The 17403-nt window shown below is 44.7% G+C and overlaps 1 protein-coding gene across 1 annotated transcript in view; it reads left to right on the forward strand.

Moving 5' to 3' along the window:
* Positions 1-3837: 3837 nt before the first annotated feature.
* LOC126297558 (uncharacterized) overlaps positions 3838-17403 on the forward strand; it is a 153019-nt gene continuing 139453 nt past the window's right edge. The window contains exon 1 of the mRNA XM_049988490.1: positions 3838-4199. Coding sequence (XP_049844447.1) covers positions 4020-4199 — 180 coding nt within the window. The 5' untranslated portion in view covers positions 3838-4019. The remainder of the gene's footprint in view (positions 4200-17403) is intronic.

A 17403-nucleotide genomic window follows, 5' to 3' on the forward strand; every position in this document is an offset into this window, starting at 1 on the left:
ATCGTATTAGTGGATTTTATTACAGTAAGTTAAATTGACAATACTTAACTTTGCGTATTCACAAAGGTGAGTCGCAAACAAATGGCGACATGCAAATAATCAATGTCGTTCGATATACACAATTTCAATGCAAGCAAAACAATTCAGTTCATAAGTCACCGATATATAGCGGTTGTATGACGACTCGTTTTCCACTGCCCGCGTCTACGCGGCGCGACGGTTATATTCTCTTCGTACAGGTGCCGCTCCTGTCGTGGTGTCGTCCTAATCAGCGTACTGTAGGCTGTTCTTTGCCGTTTCACAGCCCTGTCAACGCGCGAAATAGTCATTTGAATCATGTGATAAGAAGAAGAACCAGCATTATAACAAAATAAAAACTATTCTGTGACCTACGCAAATGATCTGAAGATGGCAATCTAACCGAAAAGAATCCATCACAACAAATACACCATTAAACTGCTATAGCAGCAATCTGGATTTTATTACATAATTACTGTTTTTGTTTATACTACACAATTTTAATTTTGAATTTCGATGAATAACACTGCAGTACACGCACGGTACTCACAATGTTTTGGTCGCAGACATATGGTGGGGTGCGTGTCTATGGCTCCAAGTTTTCGGAGTTAGAGTATCTCCATAGATGCTAATCTCTTGGTAGATCCCCAGGCTGCCGAACTGCGTTGCTGGCGGTGACATCGCATAGCTACTGCCGCTCGTGGCGCAGCCGCTAAACTTACACTCATGAACTAAAACATTATGACCACTGCCCTCCGCGAGGTTGAACGCCTCCTCGCGGTGTAGTGGGCACCTGACGCAGTAAGGAAAGAATGTAAGCGGAAGATAGACGAATGGGCAGTCATTATAGCGAAGATACGGGCTGCAAATGTGGAAATCCACTGATATAAGCGGTTTTGACAAAGAACACATCGTTGTGGCGCTGCAGCTGGAAACGAGAATCACTGAAACGGCGAAGCTGGTCTCCTATTGGCGTACTATTGTCCCGGCCTAAGGCGCTGCAGTCATGGACTGTGCGGCAAGTCCCGGCGGAGGTTCGAGTCCTCCCTCAGGCATGGGTGTGTGTTTGTCCTTAGGATAATTTAGGTTAAGTAGTGTGTAAGCTTAGGGACTGATGACCTTAGCAGTTAAGTCCCATAAGATTTCACACACATTATACTATTGTCCTGAACACTTGTGGAAACTCGTTGAAGGATGGTGAAATAAAGAGTAGGCTTTATGGTGTTGGATGACCACGTCTCATCACAAAATGTATAGGTCGGAGGATCCCCCACTGTGCAATCGAGTATAGGCAGCGATCAGTGGCAGGTCTGACGACAGAGTTCAGCGTTGGAGCAGGGAAAAGTGTTTCAAAAGCCATTGTTGAACATGGAGCTCCACATCACACGACCCCTACGTGTTCCTGTTTTGTCCCAACTACATTGTCAGTTATGATTGCAGTGGGCACAACATCACTGAGTTTTCGCCGTGGATCGGTAGAAACGTGTCGCCTGTCGAATGAGTCGCATTTCTTGCTACACAAGGTCAGTGGTGTCATCGAGGCGAATGGGTGCACGAAACATACATTCGGCGACAGATAAAGATAGGTGAGCGCGGAATTATGACATGACACTAGTGAACTGTGTGAACATTATTCTGGACCACCTTCATCGCATCATACTCAAAGTCTCCCCTTTACGGCGACGATATCTTCCAGCAGGAGAATTGATCTTGTTGCGAGGTCAGAATCGTGCTACAGTGGTTTGAGGAGAATGATAGTGATCTCATATTAATGTCTTGGGCAGCAAATTTGCCTGATCTGTACCCACTGGAACACATATCGGGCGCCAGATGTGTACCCGTAAACCACCATCCCATAATTTACTGGAATTGCTTAACCTGTGCGTAGGCACCTGGAGCCACATACTACTGACGTCCTGTCAAGGACTTGTAGAACCCGTGCCGGGCAGAATCTCTGTTTTACTGTGTTTAAAAAATGGAACAATACCCTATCAGACAGGTGGTCATGATGTTTTGGCTTATCGGTGTATGTGTCAATGATAGCCTCAATCGGCGCATCTTCGTCATGGGTCTTCGTGCAACGAAGGCAAAGATATAAGATGAATCAATATTTTATAGATGTGCTTAATCATTATCAGTTAGCTTATTTAATTATTTAGATAATATACACTACTGGCCATTAAAATTGCTACACCAAGAAGAAATGCAGATGATAATCGGGTGTTCATTGGACAAATATATTATACTAAAACTGACATGTGATTACATTTTCACCCAATTTGGGTGCATAGATCCTGAGAAATCAGTACCCAGAACAACCACCTCTGGCCGTAATAACGGCCTTGATACGCCTGGGCATTGAGTCAAACAGAACTTGGATGGCGTGTACACGTACAGCTGCCCATGCAGCTTCGATACGATACCACAGTTTATCAAGAGTAGTGACTGGCGTATTGTGACGAGCCAGTTGGTCGGCCACCATTGCCCAGATGCTTTCAATTGGTGAGGGATCTGGAGAATGTGCTAGCCAGGGCAGCAATCGAACATTTTCTGTATCCAGAAAGGCCCGTACAGGACCTGCAACATGCGGTCGTGCATTATCCTGCTGAAATTTAGGGTTTCGCCGGGATCGAATGTAGGGTAGGGCCACGGGTCGTAACACATCCGACATATAACGTCCACTGTTCAAAGTGCGTTCAGTGCGAACAAGTGGTGACCGAGACGTGTAACAAATGGCACTCCACACCATCCCGCCGGGTGATACGCCAGTATGGCGATGACGAGTATACGCTTCCAATGTGCGTTTACCGCGATGTCGCTAAACACGGATGCGCCCATCATGATGCTGTAAACAGAACCTGGATTCATCCGAAAAAATGACGTTTTGCCATTCGTGCAACCAAGTTCGCCATTGAGTACACTATCGCAGGCGCTCCTGTCTGTGATGCAGCGTCAAGGGTAACCGCAGCCATGGTCTCCGAGCTGATAGTCCATGCTGTTGCAAACATCGTCGAACTGTTCGTGCAGATGGTTGTTGTCTTGCAAAAGTCCCTATTTGTTGACTCAGGGATCGAGACGTGGCTGCACGATCCGTTACAGCCATGCGGATAAGATGCCTGTCATCTCGACTGCTAGTGATAGGAGGCCGTTGGGATCCAGCACGGCGTTCCGTATTACCCTCCTGAATCCACCGATTCCATATTCTGCTAACAGTCACTGGATCTCGACCAACGCGAGCAGCAATGACGCGATACGATAAACCGCAATCGCGATAGGCTACAATCCGACCTTTATCAAAATCTGAAACGTGATGGTACGCGTTTCTCCTCCTTACACGAGGCACCCTAATTACGTTTCAGCAGGCAACGCCGGTCAACTGCTGTTTGTGTATGAAAATCGTTTGGGAACTTACCTCATGTCAGCACGTTGTAGGTGTGGCCACCGGCGCCAGCCTTGTGTGAATGCTCTGGAAAGCTAATCATTTGCATATCACAGCATCTTCTTCCTGTCGGTTAAATTTCGCGTCTGTAGCACGTCTTCTTCGTGGTGTAGGAATTTTAATGCCCAGCAGTGTAAGAACAAGTTTTACGTTTGTGTACGATTTTGGGCGGCCTTATGTAATAGATTAAAATAAAACTATAAATTTTTTAAGTATGCAACAAAGGTTTCTTGTTTTCATTTCAGATCGTTACACTGAGGACGCGTCAGTTGAAGATTGGTGCGGCGTAAGACCTGCGTTCGAGGGGCATCTTTTATAGCGTAGCCTACTGCTTTTCCCCCAGTACCTGCAAAAAGAAGGCCAGTTTGCTAGTTAACACCTTCCAGCAGGCTTTCAACAGCGAGCAACGAAATTGTTCTGTAGAGAGTGGGAAGAATTTTATGCCACAGTGAGCAGAAGGGAGAAAGGATACGAGAAAATTGACAGTACGGTAAAGAAGAAGCTAAAATTGTGGCGACGTGGAAGCGGAAGCGCAGCCGCCGCAGGCAGCAACTACGTGAGAATGGACGAATGCTCAAAGATACAGGAAATTACGCCCCAACGGGCTTCTGCCAGCGCTGGTTCCGCCCACAGCCCGACGCCGGCGCCGAGGCAGCCCTCGTGCACCAGTTCGCCCAGCTCTTCCGGGCCCCTCGTGTTCCCGACCTCCCCGCCACCTTCGTACGAGCACGTGCTGGCTGAGGTAAGTCCTGCTCTCTTACTCAAAATATACTCTTTCTTACGTCGGCTCCAACAACAGGCGCGGGTCTAGGGCCCGGTTATTGGGAGGGAGTCACACTTCATTACACTTTCCACCCCTCCTTCCTTCCAAGTTAATCTTACCGTCCCCCACCCCCTTTCAACGTGCTATAGATGCCTTAGATTTTAATAACAGTAACAAAACTAACATGAACTGTGTTTTCTGCTGCACATTCTCGTCCGACAGGAATCGTCGATCCTTCAGTGCCTTTCTTAAGGAACCGAAAGCGTGATAAACTCATGGTGGGGGGGGGGGGGAGGGGGGATGAGGACTATAGGGTGGGTGCTCGAGCGTCTCCCATTTCAGTTGGCGTAACTTCTGCGTTACAACTTTTGCAATATGGCAACGCGCGTCATCATGAAGCAACTATTCCACAACGGTGGTGTTGGATGGACATGCTGCCCGATGCACATTCTTCATTCTACGATGGATGTCTGCCGGCGTTTGGCCTTCGGCAGCCAAGAAAATAATAACAGGACATTGGTCCTGTTTGGACGCATTTGATAATAACGTCGCCATAGCTCACGTTTCAGCATTTGCCGCACACACACCGGAAAGACACGAATGCCACTGTAATCTCTTGCCTACATGTCGGTGTTTATATACCTGCATCTGGGCCGCACTACATCGCATATATGCTGCAGCGACGCCCTGAAACGAAATCTTCTTGATTGCTTCTTATAATAATAATTTTTTTTTTTATCTCAGTGCTTGGAAATCTCATTAGCATTCATTTCAAGATATTGCAGTTCAGAGAATTACGCTATTTTAAAATACTTTGTCCGAAAGTCTGAGACGTATTTTATGTGACATGCAACTGATATAAGTACCATAATAACTACAAATGCTCCAAACTCTGACAACATTGTAGTTTACACAATATAAATGGATAGTTCGCAGCCACCACTTTCGATGACCTGTTGCTTTCGTGAACACAGGTCTTTAACAGATAATTTTAAAACTGGGGCAATTACAGCAAAAATAGTTGTGTTTGGTTGCGAGACAATTCGTGAATTGAACAGTATTTTAAAAAATACAGGTGTTAAAACTATTACGGAAGTAAATGAAATGTCCCAGGGACTGCTGTAGCTGTAAATGTTCAGGTCACTTATAAACCCACACAACCGGTTCCGCAAGTTTTAAGTACCATCTTCTGGTGCAAATATCTATACAAAACAGTTTTCTAAATTAATGCTGTGATAATGAGGAGTTTCAGTTATCTGAGATATCGTAAATACTGAATGACTAGGCTTAAGCAAGGAAGAAAATATTACGCATCAAGCTATGTAACTGGTGTGGATCACATATGCCCCACAAGAACGGGCTTATATATACTTGATACATACAGTTTGTAAGTTTATACCAAAAGAAAGTTACTTACAAATGCTATGTCATAGGCTACAGAATACCGCAGAGTAACAATTGGTGGGATAGGGTAAAGTTTTCAGCCCTCCTCAATTGATAAAAAAACCCATCGTCAATTGATAAAAATACCATCGTCAGTGATGAATGTCATGTCTAAAAACGAAAGAATGGAATTAGGAATCAGAACTGATCCTTAATGAAGAAACAGTGAAACAGTAACCTAAATGAAAATTAGATGGGGACCATACCCATGTGGATCAACTGCCGAAAAAGGGACTGACCTATGTCGCGAACTGTGCATTTTCCGATTAAAATATGCTCTTGTCGACCTATGTCAAGCAACAAAATGCTCCTTATAGATGTTATTCATGGCGGGGGGAGTGGCGGGGAGGGGGGGAGGGGGGGTGTCTCGGGCGCAAAGCTTATCGTCGCCATCTGACGGACGGACCATCAACAGTGTCACATCCCCTCAGTGCATGAGACACTGTGGAGAGGTGTGGAATTTAATCCTGGACACTGGCGCAAAGAGTGGTGATCGGGAACTTTATACCATCCCTCTAGTCCCTTTTGCTGGAAATGCAAAGGTAAAATTGCCAACAGCGCGTGACGTACTCGACTGATTACCATCCAAGTACTGACCACACCCAGCGTTGCTTAGCTTCGGTGATGTGACAGGAATCGGTGTATTCAATGAGGCAAGGCCGTTGACAACCTACTGTGATTTACCGGTTCAACACGTAGACTCACGAACCATGTCAGACTTATTACTGACAGAAGGTATGCTCAGTCTGTTAACGTGTGCCTTTCGCTTGCTGGAATGTTGGTTGCAGTGGGTCACGCCACAGGCACATCCACGTGGGCACACGAATTTCTAAGCGAGGCATTCAGTAAGTAATGCATCACCTTTTTCTGAAAGCAGGTTGGTTTTATTCAGGATTCAAATACACTATATTATTCCCCACACTTTTGGATACTAAACCTTATTTTTCAACATAATCTCCGTTAAGTACGACGGCCTTACGCTGCATTACTGGGAGGGTCTGTATGTCTGCATGGTACCTCTCTACTGATCTACGTCGAAGCCGACGTCTCGCTCCATCAATAGCCTCCCCATCATTCACGTATTGTTTCCCACGGATTGCACCCTTCATTGGGTCAAGCAGATGGAAGTCGGAAGGTGCGAGATCCGGGCTGCAGGATGGATGAGGAAGAACAGTCCAACGAAGTTTCGTGAGCTCCTCTTGGGTGCGCAGACTTGTATAAGACTTTGTGTTGTCATGAAGAAGGAGAAGTTCGTTTGTTTCGACGAAGTTGTTTCTTCTCTTTCTTGCGGGTAGCACAACACACTTCAGAGTTGATCATTGCACCATGAAGGAGACATCATTACAGAGTCCAAGAGGCCTATCCCATGACATTATCGGCTGCGGGTGCTGCTTTGAACTTTTTCGGCGGAGGAGAGATAGTGTGGCGACATTCACGGACTGTCGTTTTGTTTTCGGTTCGAAGTGACGAACCCATGTTTCATCCCGTGGAACGATATTCGACAAAAAAAGTGCCACAATCAGCCCTCGTAACGTGCAAGCTACTCCGCACAGATGGTCCTTCGTCGGTCTTAACGGTCCTTTACTAGGTGGTGGCCAGTGGGACTCACATTAGATTACGCCAACTGATGGACGAGTGTGTCAGCGCTACCAACAGAGATGTTCAGTTGAGATGTTTGAAAGTGAACCGTTGATCACCTCGAATGAGAGTGTCCGCACGTTTTAACAGTACAGGAGGCACAGCTGTGTGCAGCCGGCCGGCATACGGGATATCAGGCAGGTTTGCGCGACCTTGTTGCGACAATGACAGACGCCTCGCCCAACGACTCACCGTCTTTTTATTCTCTGCCAGCTCTCCGAAGACATTCTGCAAGCGCCTATGAATTTTGCGATGCTCTGGTTTTCCGCTAAAAGTAACTCAATACCAGCTCTCTGCTTGGAACGCACCTTTGTTACAGACTCCATTTTGAAGGTTACTTATAGCGCCGCCACCTAGCGGAAATTAATGAAACTATTGGGGCTGAAGCGGGAATATTCTACGATGTCCCGCATCAAAGTCTGCTTTTTTTTCAACTGAAATTTGCTGAGAGAGAAACGTGTTGCGTTACTGATACACGCCGCTCGTAGAATGCCCTGGAAGTTTCGAGACATTCTACTTTATTCTTTAAAAGTTACACGACAAATCTGAAAATTTATGTCTGTAAAAACAAAACAATTTGACTAAAGATTTTTTTTGGGAGGGGGTAAGGTGTTGTATCGTGTACCCAGTGACTGCCTCACTCTCCCCCGTTTTCTTGGATCCACGCCTGCCGAAGGCGAGCTACTGTGGTCGCCCCAGGACATGTCCGCTGTCAGAAGGGCAAGGAGCACAATACGAGTTAAGTGCCTGTGCGTATGCACAACACGAGTAGCGAAGCCACAGTGGTAAACATGAGCCGTTTCATTGTTATTATGTTAAGTAGACAATGTAGGTTGTTCACGCTGCGGCATTGCTGCCAGCTGATCTGCTGACAAGCTGCTGAAACCTCGTGTGGCATGGGTATATACAGGGGTTGGGCAAAAATATGGAAACACCGCGAGAAATGCATGCTTGAACATGAATACAGATGCTAACCAAGCCTGAAGGTTGCGCTGTTGGGTCTGACTACTAACGACACCTGTGCAATGCCCTTAATACGTTGCAAGTATCAGTGGTGGTCAGATCAGTGTTCTATGTAGTTGTGAGTGCCTTATGTCGGAGCTAAGTGAATTTGAACGTGGGTAAATTTTTGCTAGTCATATGACTGGTGCTTCTGTAGTTTCTATTTGGTGTTTAAAAAGGCTGACGAAAGAGGATTGTGATGAAAATTGAGAGGACGACAGAACTGACCTTCGCACTTGCGAACCTGTCAGAACCAAAACAACAAAAACCGAGCTCCAGAAGAAGGGAATTTCAGGGCGAGCTGGAATTTCAAAACCACTCATCAGTCATGCGAATGGCCATGACAGAAAATGTGGTGCCGAAGCCATGAACCGTAGACTATGAAGCAATGGAAGACTGGCATTAGCCATAATTGTCTTGTTTTACACTTCCAAAGATAAGACATGACAGGGGTTCGGTAATGACTTGGGTCCCTATATCGTGTTATTTCTTGAGCACCACAGCAATAGTGGAGCAACAAAGACGTCACCCCAAAGAAGGTTACCACAACGCCGCCGTCACCCCAGGTCCGGTGTCACCCCAAAGTACCGTTATCCAAGATGGCGTGCGTGACCCAAGTACGTGACGTCAGCTGATGACGCGATTGACGTCAGCTTAAGATACGAGTACCGTTATCCAAAATGGCGGCAAGATAGGTCAATTGGTCTACCTCCACTAACCTAAGTCACCCATCCTACGAAGTCGCGAGAAGTTTGAATTTTGGCAGGAAGATAGGTCAGTTGAGCTACCTATACTACCCTATGAAAATGGTGGAAAAGAAAGGGCAGTTGTGTTACCTCCACTAACCTAACTCACATCGTCCTAGGAACTGGTGGGAAGTTTGAATTTTGGTGGGTAGGTAGGTCAGTTGTGCTACCTCTACTAACCCAAGAAAATGGCGGCAAAGGAACGGTACTCAGGTTACCTCCCCTAACCTAAGTCACCTCTTCCCAGGAACTAAACATAAGTCTTTAGTTAAACAATTACAAGTAGTACCATCATCAATTTTGTTAGCCATCCTCTTGGAAAATTTTGTTGAGCAGATTTGGTATGGTGTCACCCCCACTAGAGGCTGCTCATTTCATTCGAATATTATTACTATAAATTTGTTGAAATCTGTATAAATTTGTTTATATTTATTATCTCATACAGAATTAGTGTTTTGTTACCACCACAAGAGGTTGAGATATCAGTTTTTCAGTCTTTTAATATCTCTAATACATGCACTCATTCAGCTCAGGACATAAGCCTTTATTTAAACAATTAGAGCCACTACCACCATCAAGTGTGGCAGTTGTCCAAAATTTCGGCTTTTGGCAGGAAGATAGGTCAATTGGACTACCTCTACTAACCTAATAAAATAGCGGGAAACAAAGGGCACTTGAGCTACCTCCACTAACCTAAGTCAACTCTTCCTAGGAAGTGGACATACGTCTTTATTTAAACAATTAAACGCAGTATTACCATCAAGTGTGTTCGCCATCCTCTTGGAATTTCGAATTATGCTCTAAGAGCTTACATTAAATTCCAATTCAATATATTGTGTGCTCACCATAATCTTAGAAAATGTTCACCAATTTTGTTCTAAGAGCTTACACTCAATTCGAATATAATTTATTTAAATTTATTATCTACTGTATTAGTGTCATGTTACCGCCACGAGAGGCTGTGCTTCGCGATATGTCACGTTGTCGTCAGGCTGTATGCGTGTGTCGCACGCTGATAATACGATCGACAGGCGACTAGCCTAAACACACGCTGACGTCAGCCGAACACAAACATTTTCACTTTCTCTTAGAAAGCTCAGGTCGGCCTGGGCCAGCCTTACATGGGGCCAAAGACCCACAAAGTTTTACATAGGTAAGAAAAGGGCTTCGCTACGCATTCAGCTACCTAGTTTCAACATCTTTTCAAGGTCATCCAACCACATTTCCTACATACATCGAGGGACGTATGTCACCTAGTTTATTACGCTGATACACTCACCCTGCCGGCGGTCTGGAGGGAGGGAGAATAGGTGTGAAAAGCGAATCAACCTGTTCTGGGCTGCTGCAGAGAGGAAGGCGTGTACTTTATTCATTTTATGGACAATTTATTTAGCTACGGATTTAACGTAATTTATTTATTACGCTGATGCAAAACCACTCACCCTTACGTACTTGGAGTCACAATATACAGTTCACAGATCTCGAAAGTACTCCTGAATAATGCAATTATGCTGATGTGTACAGACGCAAACAGTTCCTAAATTACGAGGTCGCGCAGTGGCCAGCACACGAGACTCGCATTCGGGAGGACGACGGTTCAATCCCGTGTTCGGCCCCCATCCTGAATTAGGTTTTCCGCGATTTCCCTAAATCGCTCCAGGCATATGTCGCGAGGGTTCCTTTGAAAGGACACGGCCGACTTCCTTCCCCATCCTTCCATAATCCAATGAGACCGATAACCTCGCTGTCCGGTTTCCTCCCTCAAACAACCCAACCGAAATAATCCAGTACACGCCCATGCACATCACTGAAATAATGCATGCAAACACGCTCACAACGTTTAAACACCTGAAAATAATTCAATGCACCAACACTCAGTGCAAGTAAAACTCATCAACCACTCGAACCCTGATTCTACTGGATGGGAAACCTAAGTGCACCCCCCTAACGCACGGAAACTCTCCAGATGCGGGAAACTGACCCAAATATCCATCGTAATTACATAATTAATCACAAAGATCGGTCCTAATTACACAACCATATGCATAGCAGTGCCCAAGAACCGCAGTACTACGCAAAAAACTGACATCGTGTTATTCTGTTTGGGAGAAAAATTATACCACTGGAAACCAGCGACAGAAACTCTCAAACTCTACACTACACCTACAAGCTAGGGGAAAAACGTTCAACTCACTAGATCCTGCTGTTAGACTGAAACAAATTCAAAAAAGTATATTAGCTCCAAGCATAAACCATCTATCCCTGTTTGACGTCAGAGTTCACTACACACGCGTACTAAAAAAAATCACCATAACCGAAGCCAGTGGGAGATCCTCGTCCGAAAAGACTGCCTTCTCATCCATATACAATCACAAACTACGTGATCGAGCTACTACGCTAAGGCTCGCGGCAACCCCTCGCCGAAATGCCTGCCGCGAAACCCCCGCTTTCCCCTTCAAGTACATCCTGTTCGTCTCTAATGCGTGCGAATCATCGCTGACACAGCCCTACAACGCCTCGCGTTCACAGACTTTGTTTTTACGTCACGTAGTACTCTCGAACAGGGCCGGACGGGAGTCACCGTTCAGTGTTCGATTTTTATTTATTTAACATCAACTTCGCTCCTATAATAAAGCAAAACATTTCCCATCACAAGAAATGTCCTATTTTTCACGAAAATAGACAATGTCCAGTTTTATGAGCATAAATATATATTTTTTCACGTTCGACTTAGAAACGTATCACCTCTCCGAACACATTTAAGTCTAAACCGATATTTCCACACACGAATACAGATTTCCGTGATTTAGCTGATTCCAAATCACGCCCTATAATTTACAAAGTCTAATAACGTCTTTCTCGTATCTAGACAACCGGCAAACGTGTCATCCACCTGCTAGATGCACACTCCACAATCGACCTCCTCTCAACTAAATAAAGAAGTCAAATGCAAAGAAGCCCTCGACAGAACAATTTACATGATAACAGAATAATGACCCAGCTCAAACACGAAAGCAGTCCAAGACATACTAAGTTACAATGAAATGAACACCCTAAGCTTCTTACAGGCGTTGACATATGTCGACGGGGACACATGAAAATGTGTGGCCCGACCGGGACTCGCACACGGGATCTCCTGCTTACATGGCAGACGCTCCATCCAGCTGAACCACCGAGGACACAGGGGATAGCGCGACTGAAGAGATTTATCTCTGACACGCCTCCCGCGAAACCCACATTCTCAACGTATTGTCCCGCACTACTTTCGTAGTGCCCCCGCCCATTGTACTCATTACTCGCGGCGCGTTGCCGATTCCCGTAAGAGTTCGGGCATTGTTTGTGCATTCGCACAGAAGAAGAAGATGGTCAAGTGACCGGTGAGCCTTAACTATATATATACTAAGATCGGATCTGTTATTTAAGACATGTCCGATAGAACAGATACCATCTTAGTATATACATACTAAGTATTAGTTCGCTATTCGGTCGTCTAGACGACTACACGTTTAAGCCAAATACATTCCCGCATTGCAACAGCCCTCTCCGTTCAGACGGCCTCCCAGTATCAACGGGAAACTTGAATTATTCCCACCACAGGCCTCACATAGACAGAATCATACAACCAAATTGAACACATATATATTTGATCCCTATACTTAGAATTGAATGACATTCGACAATGAGCGAAGTATCCAAAATACACCCTACTTACAGCTCAGGATGTAGAAATATCTGTACCATTATTATCACTTCACATACTCTCCGCCTTGTTATCACAGTATTCCGCGTCAAATCCAAGTCTTCCTTACCACTGGATATAGTAATATCCTTTACACACATCTCAGAACACAAGCACATACTTTATAAACCAGATGCTCCCAATTTAGAAAATTATTCTACAGAGGAACGTGTTATGAAACCGGTATTTCCAACCCCTCAAGTCAACACGGCTTGATATTTATCCACTATTTGTAAAGCTTTCTCTCTCTCTCTCTCTGTACCATGTCAGACGTTCTGTGATTCATTTAGTGGGCTATAGGCGATGCCTGATTGAGAAGGATCGCAAACAGAGGATGATGTCGTAAGAAATGTACACTAGCTTTTCAGATCTCTAATGCTACGCTATACGGTAGAAAGGCAGCATACAATTTTGAATGAAGTCCTCGCATTCAAGCACATACCTGCGTAGGATCCTATGGCAAGGTCCTTTATTACAGCCACTGATAAATCATATTTCTAGCACTCTCATATCTAAAAACGACTCACCTTTCTCGCCGGTCGCGGTGGTCTCGCGGTTCTAGGCGCGCAGTCCGGAACCGTGCGACTGCTACGTTCGCAGGTTCGAATCCTGCCTCGGGCATGGATGTGTGTGATGACCTTAGGTTAGTTAGGTTTAAGTAGTTCTAAGTTCTAGGGGACTGATGACCACAGCAGTTGAGTCCCAGAGTGCTCAGAGCCATTTGAACCACCTTTCTCGAGCCGATCTGCTACTGTAAAATGTCAACCTTGTTTTAGCTAGCCCCCATGCAACTGCTACCATTTCTGCTTATTATTTCAGTAGATCGGCGGTGTCTTTTCCGTCCACTGGCATGTTGTTGGTTACAACACAATGATCGATTGATAATGCTTGTTCGAGTTGGAGAAACAGCTTGTTGACGGGCGACACCGAAACAGAAATCGCGCACATGACTGCAATATGAGGAATCAGTCGTAACGGAACTCATAGAAATCAGATTCGGACTGTAGTTTTGGAAACCACGCGAACGCCGTAAAACTATTCCAATTTCGTTATCTTCTAAGTGAATTTTATTTGAAATCATCGAGTGTGTGTTATAGTATAAGCAGTAAAAAATTTATTTACACCATCCGAAGTCTAGAGGTGTCCCAATTGACCTATCTCACCTCAAAAATTCAAACCTCCCGCAAAGGGGGCTTTGCAGGGAGGCGCGGCACTCTCCCGTGATCTTGAGTAGCGGAACTCACATCAGCTGACGTCAATCGCGTCACTGTGCGAGGTCTAGCTTTCTGCAAGACATTGTGTTAATGTCAGTTTAGTACTTGGCAGGGAAAAATAAATAAAATGTTTGACTGTGTACAAAGCGTGTTAGAGCAGAAAAGTTAATGTTTCAAACTACGAGACTGGGTCACAGGGTGCGTCTCTTGCGACTTACAGTATAAACATTGGGATACGATCATTGTACTATGGTAAGGGTGGTGAAACTTTAAACCGAGGTGTGCAGTTGATCAAAACGTTTATATTTAATAGGATCGTCGCATGTGCTCGATGGCTGCACCCATGTGGTATTTTGTTTGCAATGTTTCGTAGAAAAGAGATGCGGTGAAAATCTTATCGAATTGTCTGTCGAATGAAGTTAGTAGAGCTTTTAAAGTCGGCAATATTTCTCTGTTGGATGCTACAGAATTACAAAGATAGAGGTGAATGGACGCATATCTGTAGTACTTGTATGTAGTTTGAGGGGGGGGGGGGGGGGGGGCGCTGTATTACAGAAGAAAAAATCATTGTCCTTCTAGCAGTACCGGCTTCCATCGAATGGTTAACACACTGTGCTGTCACAGTAACGCATCTTAGCCTGTTTCCACATGGGTTGCAGAAGGTGGTAGATATATTTTCCCCGACTTCTACTCAGTTGCGATTTAAATTGGAACGATCAGATTCGTAAAGAAGGAAAAATGGCAGCAGTTCCAAGGGGGCTAACTAAAACAAGGTTGGGATTTTATAGTTGCAAATCGCCTCGAGAAAGGTGAGTCGTTTCGAGATATGAGAGTGCTAGAAATATGATGCGTTAGTGGCTGCAATAAAGGACTTCGCCACAGGAACCCACACACGTAAGAATGCGAGGACTTGATTCAAAATCGGATGCTGCATTTATAGCGGATAGCAGAGCACTAGAGATCTGAAAAGCTAGTGTACATTTCTTAAGATATCATCCACTGTTTGTGATCCTTATCGATCAAGTATCGCCTGTAGCACAGTTGATATAACACGGAAACTCTGACATGACATAGAGAGAGAGAGAGAAAGCTTTACAAATAATGGATAAATATCTAGCCGTGGTGGTTTGAGGGGGTTGAAAATATAGGTTTCATAACACGTTCCTCTGCAGAATAATTTTCTAAATTGGGAGCATCTGCTTTATAAGGTATATACTTGTTTTCTGATATGTGTGTAAAGGATATGACTATGACCAGTGGTAAGCAAGGCTTGGATTTGACGTGGTATACTGTGATAGCAAAGAATGGTACAGATATTTCTATTTCCAGAGCCGAAGCAGGGTTTATTTTGGATACTTCGCTCGTTGTCGAATGTCATTAAATTGTAAGTACAGCGATCAAATATATATGTTTTCGATTTGGCTGGATGATTCTGTCTATATGAAGCCTGTGGTGGGAATGATTCAAGTTTCTCGCTGACAGTGGGAGGCCATCTGAACGGTGAGGGCTGTTGCAATGCGGGAATGTATTCGACTTAACCGTGTAGTGGTCTAGACGACCGAATAGCGAACTTATACTTAGAATGTGTTGGACAGTTTTCGACAACGAGTGGAAATTTGATAAGATTGAATATGGATGTGTGTTTGCGCTGGGTTATTATTCTGTTATCATGTAAATTGTTCGGTCGAGTGCTTCTTTGCATTTGACTTCTTTATTTAGTTGAGAGGAGGTCGATTGTGGAGTGTGCATCTAGCAGGTGGAAGACAAGTTTTGCCGGTTGTCTAGATATGAGAAAGACGTTATTAGAGTTTGTAAATTATAGGGCGTGGTTTGGAATCTGCTAAATCACGGAAATCTGTTTTCGTGTGTGGAAATATCGGTTTAGACTTAAATGTGTGCGGAGAGGTGATAAGTTTCTATGTCGAACGTGAAAAAATATATATTTATGCTCATAAAACTGGGCTTTGTCTATTTGTGTGAAAAACAGGACATTTCTTGTGATCGGAAATGTTTTGCTTTATTATAGGAGCGAAGTTGATGTTAAACAAATAATAATCGAACGCTGAACGGTGACTCCCGTCCGGCCTGTTCGAGAGTACTACGTGACGTAAAAACAAAGTCTGTGAACGCGAGGCGTTGTGGGGCTGTGTCAGCGATGATTCGGACGCATTAGAGACGAACAGGATGTACTTGAAGGGGAAAGCGGGGGTTACGCGGCAGGCATTTCGGCGAGGGGTTGCCGCGAGACTTAGCGTAGTAGCTCGATCACTTAGTTTGTGATTGTATATGAATGAGAATGCAGTCTTTTCGGACGAGGATCTCCCACTGGCTTAGGTTAGGGTGATATTTTAGTAGGCGTGTGTAGAGAACTCTGACGTCAAACAGGGATAGATTGTATCCCTAGCTTGTAGGTGTAGTGTAGAGTTTGAGAGTTTCTGTCGCTGATTTCGAGTGGTATAATTTTTCTCCCAAACAGGATAACACGATGTCAGTTTTTTCCGTAGTATTGCGGTTCTTGGGCACTGCTATGCATATATTTGTGTAATTAGGACCGATCTTTGTGATTAATTATGTAATTACGGTGGATATTTGGGTCAGTTTCCCGCATCTGGAGAGTTTCCGTGCGTTAGGTGGGTGCACTTAGGTTTTCCATCCAGTAGAATCAGGGTTCGAGTGGTTGCTGAGTTTTACTTGCACTGAGTGTTGGTACATTCAATTATTTTCAGGTGTTTAAACGTTGTGAGCGTGTTTGCATGCATTATTTCAGTGATGTGCATGGTGTGTACTGGATTATTTCGGTTGGGTTGTTTGAGGGAGGAGACCGGACAGCGAGGTCATCGGTCCCATTGGATTATGGAAGGATGGAGAAGGAAGTCGGCCGTGTCCTTTCAAAGTAACCTTCGCGACATTTTCCTGGAGCGATTTAGGGAAATCGCGGAAAACCTAATTCAGGATGGGGGCCGAACACGGGATTGAACCGTCGTCCTCCCGAATGCGAGTCTCGTGTGCTGGCCACTGCGCGACCTCGTAATTTAGGAATTGTTTGCGTCTGTACACATCAGCATAATTGCATTATTCAGGAGTACTTTCGAGATCTGTGAACTGTATATTGTGACTCCAAGTACGTAAGGGTGAGTGTTTTTGCATCAGCGTAATAAATAAATTACGTTAATTCCGTATCTAAATAAATTGTCCATAAAATGAATAAAGTACACGCCTTCCTCTCTGCAGCAGCCCAGAACAGGTTGATTCGCTTTTCACACCTATTCTCCCTCCCTCCAGACCGCCGGCAGGGTGAGTGTATCAGCGTAATAAACTAGGTGACATACGTCCCTCGATGTATGTAGGAAATGTGGTTGGATGACCTTGAAAAGATGTTGAAACTAGGTAGCTGAATGCGT

The sequence above is a fragment of the Schistocerca gregaria genome, chromosome X, assembly GCF_023897955.1.
Source record: "Schistocerca gregaria isolate iqSchGreg1 chromosome X, iqSchGreg1.2, whole genome shotgun sequence".
Taxonomy (NCBI): Eukaryota; Metazoa; Arthropoda; class Insecta; order Orthoptera; family Acrididae; genus Schistocerca; species Schistocerca gregaria.